Source organism: Cornus florida, unplaced genomic scaffold (assembly GCF_030987335.1).
Source record: "Cornus florida cultivar Cherokee Brave unplaced genomic scaffold, ASM3098733v1 CherokeeBrave_3.0.0_Hap2_Chr11, whole genome shotgun sequence".
NCBI classification, from domain to species: domain Eukaryota; kingdom Viridiplantae; phylum Streptophyta; class Magnoliopsida; order Cornales; family Cornaceae; genus Cornus; species Cornus florida.
This window is the reverse complement of record NW_026775581.1, coordinates 79,506,559-79,520,732: the sequence shown is the minus strand read 5'-3', so window position 1 is coordinate 79,520,732 and position 14,174 is coordinate 79,506,559. Positions and strand designations below refer to the sequence as shown.

Sequence of the window (14,174 nt, the reverse complement as noted above, 5' to 3'; positions counted from 1 at the left end):
AATATTAATTCACTATGTGAAAACAATGAGATTACAAGTTTCAGCCCCAAACCTTCCCCCTCCCCCTCTCAATCTCTAATCTAAACCGTTGTTTTCAGTATTTCTCTTGTACCACACCACAAATTCTAAACATCCTTATGTACTTGCTAGAGGAGAGTCTACAACCCGGGTCACAACCTGTAAAAAAAAATATATATTTGAGTCGTAAAACCGCTGGCCGAAACAAAATTCCAATCACAACGTCACAATATTAGTGAGAGTATTTTCATTCTAGATTTGTTCTTTTAGTTATAAAATTATATAATGATAAAATCATTAAAATACCTCTTTTATTTTTGTTACCTTCCCTTCTAATTAGGGGAGGGGGTACTTATGCCTAGACACATCTATCCGAAGAGCTAATCACTCTACCAACTAGGTTGCTCGGTAATGCACTACCTTCTCATCATTCTTATCCAACTTAACATTAAGCAACTGTTTCGGGCAGCCTTCACCAATAATAATTTGACATGATAATATGGGAAGTACTTTGATTAACACTAACAAACCACATGAAGTAACATAAATTAAGCTAGCTTAAAGGGAGACAAGAATCTTGCTAAAAGCTAAATAATGGAGTGTAGTAGGAGACACTAATGAATGTGTAGTCACTTTTTGACCAATTATCTACTCTTAAGATAGCCCATGAGGTCAATGAGGAGAGCCCAAAAAAGATGTTAGCTGAAAAGCTTAGGAATCCTATGTGAACTATGTGTTAAATATGATGATAAAGATCTCTTCTTCATTGGAAGTTGCTCAAATTAATCAAAGATGGTCCCCTCCATGATTTAAGAAAGATGAGCAAAAAGAAAAAGAACTACTATATCTTACTACAAGATTAAATGCATTAATTTGGCATGGACATGGTGGTAACATATGTCTTTATCTTTTGTACTGGTGTACAAAATTACTTTTTTTTAGAACTCAATGATTAAAATTTTATTTTTATTTTTTACCTTTTTTTATTTTAAATTTTCCCAATCATTTTCGTGCTCTGAAGCAATAGATATTAGTGAAGTTATTTTTATTTATTTATTTTTCATATTATATCAGAGAATAGGGAAAAGGACACCTGTATTTATTATTATATATGATGCTGTGTTTCATATTTATGTAGAAGTAATGCCCACATGAAATATTGATGAACAACCAACTACCTCATTTACAGAATGTATATGGATTGCCACAAGCATTTGATATAATGAAAATGTCACTATATATATATATATATATATATATATATATATATAGTTGTTTTTTCGGATAATTATATATATAGTTGTTGCTTTCATTGTCATGACTGGAACATTTCAGAAGCCCTAGGTGAAGTTATCCATGTGTATGTAACCAATATTAATCATATAAAATCTCAATTTGATTATCAATTAACAAAGTGGTTATATGACCTATTCATATGGAACAATGAAACAATACATTGCCGTGCATTTTCCAGACTCTTGTGAGTGTGAGTGTGTGTGTGTGAGAGAGAGAGAGAGAGAGAGCTGCAGAGAGCGCCATAAACTGTAAATAGGAGTTTTTAGAAAATGCAAAACTGCAATGCATTTTCAAGACTGTTATTAATTATGATTTCATCATGTAAATATTGAAACAACATTTTCCTAAGAAAGCTATCCACTCGATGCTATCCTCATGGAACACTGAAGCAATCCTCATCGCATTGTATTGTGTTCCATGCTTAGAGAAAAAAATATAAAGTAAGAATAAATAGTGTGTATATATATATATATATATGATCCATTTCTATCAGTGTCCCCCACAAAAAATTGGAGTGGTTTGTAAGATAACTTGCCCATAAATTCAATAATAAATGAAAGAAATGTAGAAGCATGGGGGCCAAACATGTCCTTTTCAAAACGACCCAAAAGTCTAAAAAGAACTCAAAATTGTAGAATTTGCATGATTGGAGTATAAAAATGTCACTTCATGTACCATGCATGTGACCCAAACTTTAATTTACAGAAATGTTTAGACGAAGGAACAAAAGCAAAGGTGTCATCCTCCTAGGCAAAGCACAGTGTAAATATTGTAGTGAGCCAACAGTACGTTTAGAAAAATATGAGAATAGTCTCCTGTCTTTAAACAATTTCTAATTCCTCTAAAATACCTTAAAAAATTTCCTTATTGAATATATACCCATTTTTAATGTATCAAATTACATTTTCAAAAACCTCGAATCCTCTCCTCCCTCCCATAATCCTATCTACCCACAAAATTAACAACTATTATTTGGTATGACTATTGGCTTCATTCCGGCACTCTGTGGATTAATTGTCCAAGTGATTATTGATAATTCTAGCTGTTAAATATATAAAAACATTTATTGCATGTAAAGCATTGCATATCATGAAAAGTACAATAATGTCCTCTATATAAAAGAAGGTTATAAGTAGGTGTGTGGTGAACAAATAATCTATAAATAGTCATTTGGTAGGTGTAATCATATACCGTAATATGTAATGTGCATGTAAGAAACCTAAGTAGTACGTAAAGGGGAAAACTTGTAATCTAACAATCCCCTCAAACTCAAAGTGAGTTACATAAAACTAGCTTGAGTTTGGAGATGTGGTTATAAAAGAGGTGGTGGAGTGTGAAAGACCACTTTAGTTACATTGAGGCGCGGAGGCGCATGTGTGACAAATTTGTGAAATTCGCCACGTTGATGGTGCTTTGGTGGCGTGGTGACAGAGTTGTGAAGATCCGACATGTATATTGAGGCGAGTGTGAGCGCATGATGACCACTGATGACGCGTGGTGGCGCAGTGACATAGCCGATCCAACACGTTGAGTCACGGGATTACCGCTATTGTGTGTGGAAGTTCATGAAAGAGTAGGATTACCACTTAAGGCACATGGTAGCGCGGTGATAGAACTGATCTGACACATTGAGGTGTGGGATTACAACTATTGCGCATGCATGAAAGAGTGTGATTACCACTTGAGGCACATAGTAATGCATGGTACGTGACAGAGCTAATCCAACACGTTGATTGCGCGAATGAAATTGGTGCCGAGTGCGGAAGCGTGAGTTTAAAGATTGAAGATTAATGGCCACCGAGGGTGTGGTTGATGGAGCCATCTCTGGCGGTGATGATAATACACTTAGAAGACTACCAATAATCATCGATAGGCTCTGATACCATATTAAATATATAAAAACATATATTTATATTGCATTGCACTTAAGATATTGGTTTAGTATCCTGCCCTTGCCGGTTTACCCTAACTGGTTATACATCCCTTTGGGGGAGATGATAGAGTAACTTGGTTTCCTTCCACTTCCCCCAATTTCTCCTTCAATCATACCTTAAAAAAGTTTGCCCTTTCTTTCCCTATTGTTCATTGGCACAATCTAGTGTGCTTAAAATAAGGAATTCTAAAACAATATATGTTTCATTCTTTGGCTGCCTGCCAAATATGAGTTACATATTCTCGATAGGCTTGCAACTAGTTTCCTTCACTTGCCTAATTGTTGCATTATAGCTTTGTCTTAGAAAATTGCAAGTGCTTGTCTCATTTTTTCTTCTCTTGCTCATTTTTTAGTTATATTTGGAACAATATTCAGACTCTATGTGGCTTTCAAATCAACCGTCCTGATTGACTTTCCCTCTTTAGGTAGGCTTTTAACACTATAGTAATGCTAGAAAGACTACCAGTTGAGGGTTAATAAACTAGTAATATTAGTTGCTTCTGCGTATGTCATTTGGAAAGAGAGGAACAAAAGGTTATTCGAAAACCATATGAGTCCTCCTATGGTAGTCGTTGGAAAGATTAATCTCTTTAACATGGTGTAAACTTCCATTTCTAATGTTCAGGATGTTGAGTTTGTGGCTCAAATTCTCGAAGATTGTTGTTTTAAAGAAGTCAAATTGGTCCGACTATTACGGACTGGTCACACTTCTCAGCTGGGAGTTCTGAGAAGTGTGACAGGTCGTACTATTTTAGAGCAATCGTACTTAATTTGTCGATACAAGCAGAAACAGTTTCCTATCCTTTTTGGAAGCCCAAAGACTTGAGGTGTAAAGCTGAAGATTTGGGAAAGGAAGTTGTGGCATATTAGATTGCTATTTTAGAGTTGTGATAAATATGGTAACTCCATGGTCGGCAAGTGGTGAAATTCTTGTCCAACATGCAAGGAATTGAGTTTGAAGAGTACTTATAAATAAAGATGTGTTTGGCTAAAGAGAGAGAAAAGGGGACAAAGGTGACTGTTGTGAGGAGGGGGGAGATTATATGTAATTTTTAAGTGTAAAGATGTAGACTCAAGAGTGTGATGAGTGAGAGTGAGAATGTTTTAACATCTAATTATATATTCTCTTCCTTGATACATAATAGTGAAATCTCTTTCTCTATGAACATATCCCTAGAGTTGGGTGAACAACGTAAATAATTGTGTTGTGTGTGGATGTGTATGATTATTATCTTTATATATGCTTATATGATGACGTGATGATGATGCTTCCACTGTGTAGTCTGTGTATGATGAATGATGAATTTAACTCTCAATAACTGCCAATCATAGAGTAAGTTGAAGGGAGTTAATATCCCAAACACAAGAATTGTAGTCTAATTCTAATTGAAAGTTTTTTTTTCCCAATAGTGGTTTTTGGTTGCTTGTGATTCCCCCCCCCCCCCCCAAAACACACAACGCCACTTTAATATACTTTACAAGAAAAAAAAGAAAAAAAAGAAAAGGAGAAAAAACTTGCTTGTGGTGGCATAGTATGGGACTTTGTAGTGCAGCTCTGCATCTGATTGTAATCGCATAATGGATCGTTTTTGGAGACAATGCTTAGATGAAAGATATTAATTATACATTGTTCCTACAAATATTTTGTTCGATAAATTTAAAATATCTTTTCCGTAAATAAAGAAAAACCCACAAATTTTGTGGTAAATATTGTCCCTCCGAATTATTAAAAGTATTTATAGATATACATTCTTTGAATTTTGTATGTTTATCAATCCTCTTGCATAGGATTAGCCAAAAGCTTCCATTGCGGTCAATAAATTCATCTTTGATTCCTTTAAAGCAATGCCTAATCGTGATTTGCAGTTATATCTGCAGAAAGTGCGCGCAGTTAAACATTCCTCGGACCACACCCACAAAAAGCAATTATTATAATTATTATTATTTTTGGTTAAAGAAAAAGCAATTATTATGTCATAGAAGTTATTACAATTCCAGAGAGAGAATCTTTCTGAAAGTTATGCTAGTGTATATATATTATCAAAGCTATTTAGAATTAAGATAATATTCCGCTAATTAAATAGCCTCATTTAGGAACACCTTGGAGCAATAATTCTAGAAACCCTCTCAAAGACACACTGATATTAGATTGAAACCATCACATGTATTACATGGCTATACTTAATACAAGAAAGCTCACAAAATGAAGGATTCACTCCTTCTTTGACATGGATATTTTCAACCATAATTCTTCTAAAGCTCCCTAAGCAGAAACGACATCCAAAAGATCATAAACATAAAAAAAAAAAAAAGAAGAAGAAGAAGAAATTGAAAGAAAAAAGGGGCAGAAATAGAGCAAAAAAATCAGCTTGGGACATCATGTAACATGGTCTAGCTCTCTTTGATTCTCTCTCCTTGGGCTGCAGTATCTGAAAAATTGAAATTGACAAATTTGTAAGTAACATAAAAAAAGAAAAAGAAAATATCGCATAGCGGAATTGTGTTTAAGCTGTTACATTACCCAGAAAAAGAAAATCAAAGATCAATATGAAGACTTGCTACCAGAGTCCCTCGGTGCATTGCATCTGTAACATTCCATCCTGCTTGCAAAGTTGTGCTCGTTGCAACCGGACCTGTTTAATTCAATGTATATATATATATATATATATATATATATATATATATATATATATATATATATCATTAGTTAAGTAGGATATACAAAGTGCTTCATGCATCAAGTATTCCCGAAGGAAAAAGTGAAAGTGGGCAGATGCTATTTTGTTTTGATATGCTTGGGCTCAAAGAAAGTAGAATGGCGCGCTTATAAAACTCAAGATTTATTTATTAAACTTACTTGAGACTTAATAGTATGGAAATGAGCTAGCACGTGGATACAATCTAGCTACTGCATGGGAGTGAAATAAAGAAGAATGGAGAGCTAGCTACTATAGTATGGGAGTGAGATAAAGAGGAATGGAGACTTATTCGCCCATTGAAATGGTATGTGAGCTGGAGTTCAGAACCTTGTGTGACATTTATTCTACATTTGGTGTGGATGTCAAATCATTAATGAGAGGATCTTTTTGTGATGGGAGAGAATCCAGGAAGGATGCACCTTTGGTGTATCAGTTATCGTGCCCCACCAACGTTGAGTGGTCATAGTGTGTTCTAAGAATAAACTTGGAGGATGGATCCTCTTGTCGCGTGCTGTAACGCGCAGAGCTAAGCATGATCACTCACACTTGTAGCACAATCACGTATTCATTATAGTGCAACATGTGTGGCTACTACTTAGGATTGGAACTCTCTAAGGGTTGGACTGTTTGTTTGCATAGGAAAATGTGTGAAAGTTTACCTGGTGCAAATCCAGTCACCGGATTTCCATCCGGAGCGACTGCTACTGCCACCACCACCTCCGCCACTGCCACCAAATCCGAAACCTCTGCCACGAGGAGTGTCACCGTCGAATCCACCACCGCCGGAGGATTCGTCCTTAAAAGCGCCACACTTGAAGCAGCTGGAGCGGCTGGCGAAATTATGGGCTCCACAGTTGCCAACATTACAATACCAGTCACCAGGCCTCACATCAGGGCCTGTGAATCCAAATGATGAACTACCGCCGCCCCTTCCACCAAAGCTTCCATAGTCACCTCTCTCTCCAGGTCTTGGCTCTCCACATCGCTGGCATGAATCTCTCCTTTGGAAGTTCAAGTGTTGGCATGACCTGCAATTCCAGTCTCCTGGCCTGCTCATCTTTCCTAGAAAAAAAAAAAAGATCACACACACACACACACACACACATATTAGTCCAACTTAATTATATCAAATAATATACATATATGCAACCCTTTTATCTAGCCTACTCTATGTACGCACAAAGCAACACACACATATCATACAGTAGTTATTTAATATCTAAAGAAGAAGAAGCTTCAGTGATCAAAATTGTATTTAAAAGTACTAACACCATCTGAGCAAAAGTCAATAATAAAAAAAACTTAAATATTATATATGTACACACACACACAAAAATTTGCTTGCCTCATTCTAATAAAAGTAGCATGGAATATTAATATTTAAACCAAAAAAAAAAGAAGAGTAGTAGTTTTTCATGGACAGAGATGAACCATTTTGATCTCATAACCATATGAGACGTTTGGGTTTGAGCCAAAATATGAGACGTTTGGGGGTTAGGAATTAATTGAAATGTGTGTTTATACACAAAACACACACACACATGAAATATATATGGACAAGAGGTCCGCACCTTGTGATAACTAAGAAAGTGGTAGTAGTTGGACCGGTTGTAGTTGAAGAACAAAAGATTGTTAAAGGAATTGGTGATTTTGGTTGTGTGGTAGTGTGGGTTTATATACTTGCATAGGCGCCTCGAGAATGGAGGGGATCAAGGCTGACCAGTGGGGGGGCTAAGGATGTTCTTTTTATTTTGTTTTATTTTTTTATATATTATTCATTCATTTGGCAACCCTTGAACAATGGAATCATACAATAAAATTTGAATAAAAAAAAATTAAATAACTCAAAAGGGAAGAAACAGAGATAGGATTCTAAAGATGGAAAAAAATGTTGTGAAATTTGATAAGCTACAGCTTCTTTTTAGGCTTCTAGAGGTGGCAAGTGCATGCATGAACACATGCCCATAAATTCCATACCCAAGTTCCAAAAATACCCTTATATATTATATCCTTGTCTAAATTAAGGTCTGTTCTAATTATCGACAAAAAAAAAAATAATTTAAGGTCTCTTCTTTAAATATTTTATTCACCTCTATCTGTGTATATTCATTTAGTGGATATGCTAGACAAGTACAGCATGATAATTCTTTGCTCAACAACAAATGCTCTCATTTTAATTAGACTTCTCAACAACATATACTCATTTCTTCAATCACAGGGCCACAATATAAAGAAAAATTTCCTATGTAGCACTTTGGTATTGCATCATTAGCCATTAGTCGAGATGATATGATCTCTGCTAAAAAAAGAAAGTTGAGTATTCGAGGCTTATTAGGAATAATCTTAAGGAGTAATGGTATTCAGACCTATTTGTCTAGTATATGACTTAGACCAGCCTATAGAGTTTTTATCCATTAGATATAGCGGATAAGTTTTTGTGTGAATCTATCAACTTCATAAAAGGAATAAAAATCCTTAAACTATATAAATAAATTTCGGACAGCCTAAGAATCATTTCCTAAAGAAAAATCACATACAATGTAACCTCTAGGTGGACAAAACTCATCAAAGATCTACTTTGCCTTGTAATGCATGAACCATATAAAAGCCATTTGACTATAGAAAATAGGGCCCTTATTTTGGGAGTTGCTAAATTGAATAAAGAAGGTCCATGCAAGTGCATGCGAAATGGTGTAAAATGGTTCATGATTAGATAAGGAGGAACAAAAATCACTATCTAGATCTCACCAGACAAAATGAATATTCCATGTATGAAAATCCTGGGAGAGAATGACCCCACTCCTTATTCTTATCTGTACATTGCCAAGGAGAGGTGTCATGTCCACTTTCAATAACAACATACTTTGAGTCCCACATTGTGATCGAGTGTCACTAAACAGGATAAATGGTGCTTGCTTTTCTATAATTGAATATTCCATTTATGTACTTGGGGACTCAATTTGTACAAATAAGTCAAAAGGGTCAAAGCGGACCACAATTTTCACAATAATAAAAAAGGAATAAGAAATTTACAAAAATACTCTTACGCTACACTTATTCATTTAAAAACTAAAAATGATATATATTCAGGGACAATTATATATATTAATCTTTTTTTTTTAGTAACATACCATACAGTTTTTTTCATTTTGATATATATATATATATACACACTTATAAAATTACACTATCGCACCACTGAAATTATTAAAAAAATTAAACTATTGCTCTTCACATAATTTCCTGAATCCATCTTGAATATAACTACTATCATTTCCTATGCTTCGCTTTAATTTGAAGGCAATTAAAATTTTCATTTCTTTTATTAAAAAAAATTGAAGCATAGAGTAATTTTTTTTTTTTTTTTGGTTATGTACGTACATATTACATCCCATTTCAACCAAATCGAATAAAAAAATTGAAAAAAAAATCATTTTGTATTTCCAATTCGACCCCTCAACTTCACACGTGTATATAATGCATATATTTTCGGTTCACTCGTGCATGTCAGATTTGGTGACATGCATGGTTGTAGCTGAACCCAAAATCGAAGCAGAACTCAAGAGTTGCATGGCTACAACTTCTAAGAACGTTGGATTATTTGTTTCAATTATTTTATTATGTTTGATAGATTGATTGAGAAATTGATGAAAGAGTGAGGAGAGATCTTTTGTGAGCATATTATAATGGAGGAGTTATTATGGAAGGGTTTCAAAAATCAGAGAAAGTGAAAATTTGACCATATAAATTGATAGGGGAGGGTTTCAAAAACCAAACAAAGTAAAATAAGAGAGTTTCGATAAAGATAGTCGAAGCTGATGATGGAAGAGAGATCATATCGAAGTCTTCGAGGTCCAATTTGACCATCTTTTCTTTTTCTTTTCTCTCTCTTCTAAACTAGCATTGGCTTCTTTCCCTGTCATGCATATTTCTTTTCCCTAATGACCCTCTCTTATTCTTAATTTGAATCTCTCTCTCTCTCACTCTATATATATAAATATATACATACTTCTCTCTCTATATAGTTGTAAAGACAACAAGCATCACAGCATAAATACCACTATCCAAGAAATGAAGTATATAGCTAGAGAGAGAATTATAAGAATGAAGAAACCATAAGATATAACCCACCATTTTCTTGGGGAATGGTAAAGAAAGCTGTAGCAAACTGTGAAAAAGCAAAAAGAAAGGGAGGGATTGATTCGATTCTCTTTGGGAAATGCCTCCATGCATGACCATGACCAATGCCCAATACCCCCTAACGTATACTACGTTCTGTCTACTTTTCTCTTTTCATGATTTATCCATATATAAAGATTGGTACGTATACTTGCTTTTCTTTATCAGAGAACACTTGGATACTCTGCGAGTTTGTGTGTGGTTGTGTACATTAGTTTATAGATATTATTATCATTTATTTATTTTTTTGCTCCAAAGTTCAATCATAAGTTCAATCAAAACAACTAAACTAATATTCAGATTTCTTTGTAATAAAGGAATACACTCTTGTGAGCAGGGATGGAGGCAGAATTTTTTTTCAGGGGCCACATCATACTATTGTATATCATAACATATATTTACCAGATAATGTACATGCATATAAGTTAATGTTTATGAGTATATATATATATATATATAGAAAGAGATAGTGATATTTTTAAAATGAAATTAATTTAAAGATATAGAATATAAGGATTAAGGAAACAATTTAGGAGAAAAAAATAAGAAACATATATAAAGAATGAGAATGAGAAAATTCAGGGAACACTTTTCATATTTTTATAAAATATATATATATTATTATAAAATATAAGAGAGGAAGAAAATTCAGGAGGCATGGTCCTTCACTGCCTCTGTCCCTACTTGTGAGTTTACTTTTTAAGCAAATTAAGCATCTCGACTCCATTATTAAGTGTCAATGGTCTAAGAACATTTAATAATTTATCCTCTCACATGCATTGAACTCTTAATAGAAAGAAAGGGCCAGGGTAAGAAAGAAAAATAAATTTCAGGAATGCACAAAGTAGTATTTTCTAAATTATATACATATATTTATAAAAAATTTAGTGGGCCAGACTGGGCTGGGAGGGCACGTCCCGTCGGGGTTCTCCTATGCTAGCCCCGTCGCTACTCTAGTGCATGGATAATACTATCTAATGATTTTTCCTTCAAACAATTTGTATCGGTGGATATGATAAGAGTCCATTGAATGGACTTTGGGCCTATAAAGACCGCTCACAAACCAAAGACGTCCGCCAAGCCCAAAATTAGAACGAAAGGGGTCCATCTAAATTAGGAAATACAAAAAGACTATTATGAGGTCACAACTCTCTGATGAAACTAGTGAAGCCGGGGAAGGTTCAATAGCCTTTAAGAACCCTTTTTTTAGTTATCAGGATGCCGACGTATTGGTTTGAGAAATGATCAGGAAGGCATATCCTACATGGATGTATAACACGTCTAGCATCGCATGAATAGCTAATGCTTGAAGGTAGAAGTTTATCTCTGATCGGGTCAACAATTCTATTGACAACAACTGGGAGGACATGCCTTTGAAGATTCTAGCATCGCGCTCCGGGATCCCCTTAAATGTGATAAACTGTTAAAGAGAACTACTTGCATGTTGATTAAATTGTAGAAACCTTTTGATTTCCAGTAGTAAAAACACCAATCTATTAGGCTATCCCAGTCCGACAGACATATATATATAGAACCCAAATTGTGTTCGAATGAATGACAAAATGGCCGATGTAATTAAGGAACATTTGAAGAATTAATTAATGGGAGTGAGATCCATTTGAGAAGAGACAAAAATAACATACGTTTGGAATGTGTAAAAATGATGATGATTTTTGGTAAGGCAAGGTACTATGTTGGACAACTAACCAAAGAATGAGTGGCAGAGGATAGAGGAAGAGCTCCAGAATAGGGAGACTAGAAATCTTTAGAGTAAGGATAAAGTTCTAAGAATGGTCTAAGATGAAGGTGCTTGGAAAGGTGCGTATTGGGATCAACTGGGGAATTTTGAATAATAGGTTATATAATCTAAGATCGAGTAAACCATTTGAAAGCTAGTTGTCTTGCTAGAATTTGGTGGCTGTTCCATCTATTTGTGCTTAAAAAATGGTCTTGCCGATGCCCTAAGTTACAAGAACTTCCTCAAATTCCAATATCAGTGTTAATGTATGTGCATCATCCATCTACTCTTGTGCTTGATTAAGTGAGTTATGATTTACCATGCCCATAAACTATATATGTTGAATCTTAGGAAAACTATACCATAAATGCCTTTCGGTTGTTGCTTTGCTAAGGATGTCCAAGTTTTGGTAGGCTTAAACTCCATTCGATCTTGTTTCGGCTTGTAAACTTTGCTTTATGCCATCTTAGCCTCCCTCACCCTAATTTTTTTTTTTTTTTAAATTGTCGGCCAGTGTAAAACCCCATAAATAAGTATTTTCTATCTATATATATATATATATATTATCTTTAATTATTATTTTGATAAGCGATTGTATTTAAAATGAGGTAGAAGGAAGCGATTGTATTTAAAATGAGGTAGAAGAGTTAATATTTAATTTATTTGAAATTTAAAAAGAGTTCTTAATGAACACAACCACTGGATATATCTACGTATATATCTAAACTTAGTCTCAGAATTTTTATACGTTCATTGTTGAGAAGTACCGAAGAAAAGCTGAAGTTGTGATTGCAATTGCAAGCAAGTTAATTCTTGCTTGTGTAGTATTAAAACACCGCAATCACTGGTTTAATAGAAAACTGAGAAAGATATCAACGTAGAGTGTTTTCTTAGGATTAAAGATGTTGTTCTACGCACATATGGAAATTACACCTGGATGGCTCCTTTAATAATACATCTGGGCACATGGAAGAGATATATGAATGATTCTATATATAGGCTATTTTATTAATTCTTGTTATTAAATAACCTGCTAGGTATATTTGAAGGCACCAGATTTTGAATGATAATTGGTGGATTATGGAAGTAAGCATTTAATGAAGAATGCAAACCTTAGTTGAGGGAACTGTGGATTTTGACGTGGGTATGTGCATATAGGTTACGATGGAATTATTTACCATATAATTATATAGGTGGACAATTGCCTATATATGTACCAATGCATGTGTGAGATTAAGTTAGCATATTCAGTAGATATTATAACCATATTGTGGGTGCAAGTGAAGCTATGTAATCATATGTAATTACGGATATAGTTGTTAGGAAACGTGCAAGTTTTTAAAACTTTTTGAGGGATTTGCAATCATTGATCTTGATTCATTACATAGAGATAAGTTTTATGCAAAAATAAATAAAAGATGATGCATAATTCAATAAACAGATTGAATACTTACATCAAAGGTCTAAGTAAACCTTTTAAACTTTCCTCTAAAGTGAATGTTCTCACTTATAGTAGATCCCTTTAGCAAGATCCTTTCTCCTTCTTTTGATTATTATCTTCCCTTTAGGAATCACCAATATGCCTTGATGAATGACCTTGGAATCTAGGCTGGTGGTAGCCTCCTTTAGAAGAGAAAATAAAATCCTAAAATCTAGAGAGAGAAAGTGTATTCCTTTTTCTTGTTCTCCAAGTCACACCAAAAATATATATGAACTCATGTATATATAGGCAAAATAAAAATAAGAATAAGGAAACAATAAATCATTCTCCATCTCTAATTCAACTATCTCAATTCTAACATGACTCCAATATCAACTTGGGCTATTGGTGAGAATCCTTTTGGGCTTACTATTTTCTTGGCTCTTATAAATTAATAATTGGTCCGGTTCATTAAACCATGGACCCAATTCAATTAATTCATAAATTAATTTCTACTCCACTAAAAGAAATTAATTGCACTCCAATTAAATAGTAAATAACCTCTAAGTCAATGTTGCACTTTGACCCCTCTATGCTTAATTATTTATCGGATAATTAAAGCCATCAATCCGACAACATAATTAATATAATTATTTTGTTACCTTTGATTATTTCCGGCTTGATCACAATAAAATATTTATTTGACAAAAAATAATAATAATTTATTAAATATATATATATAGAAAACATTTGTCTAAAACATACGAAGGCCTTCGAATTTAATTTGTGATCAACCATAATCAAAACAAAATAAATACAAATAGCACTGATGCAAATATTGAGAATATAGACCTCTAATTATTAATTACATAACTACCCAAAGTGTCGATC

At 34.0% G+C, this 14,174-nt stretch overlaps 1 protein-coding gene across 2 annotated transcripts; it reads right to left on the bottom strand.

The window, feature by feature from the left end:
• Positions 1 to 5,391: 5,391 nt before the first annotated feature.
• Positions 5,392 to 7,748, bottom strand: LOC132286290 (uncharacterized). Of its 2 annotated transcripts, none has more exons than XM_059788607.1 (4): positions 7,518 to 7,748; positions 6,606 to 7,003; positions 5,769 to 5,880; positions 5,392 to 5,676 (listed from the first exon to the last, which is right to left on the bottom strand). In XM_059788607.1, the coding sequence occupies exons 2-3, from the start codon at positions 7,001 to 7,003 to the stop codon at positions 5,790 to 5,792; spliced, it is 489 nt and encodes a 162-aa protein (XP_059644590.1). In that variant the 5' UTR covers positions 7,518 to 7,748; the 3' UTR covers positions 5,392 to 5,676; positions 5,769 to 5,789. The 2 variants fall into 2 exon arrangements, with proteins under 2 accessions (XP_059644590.1, XP_059644589.1); XM_059788606.1 differs by having other exon boundaries at positions 6,606 to 7,008; positions 7,518 to 7,743.
• Between the last annotated feature and the right edge of the window lie 6,426 nt (positions 7,749 to 14,174).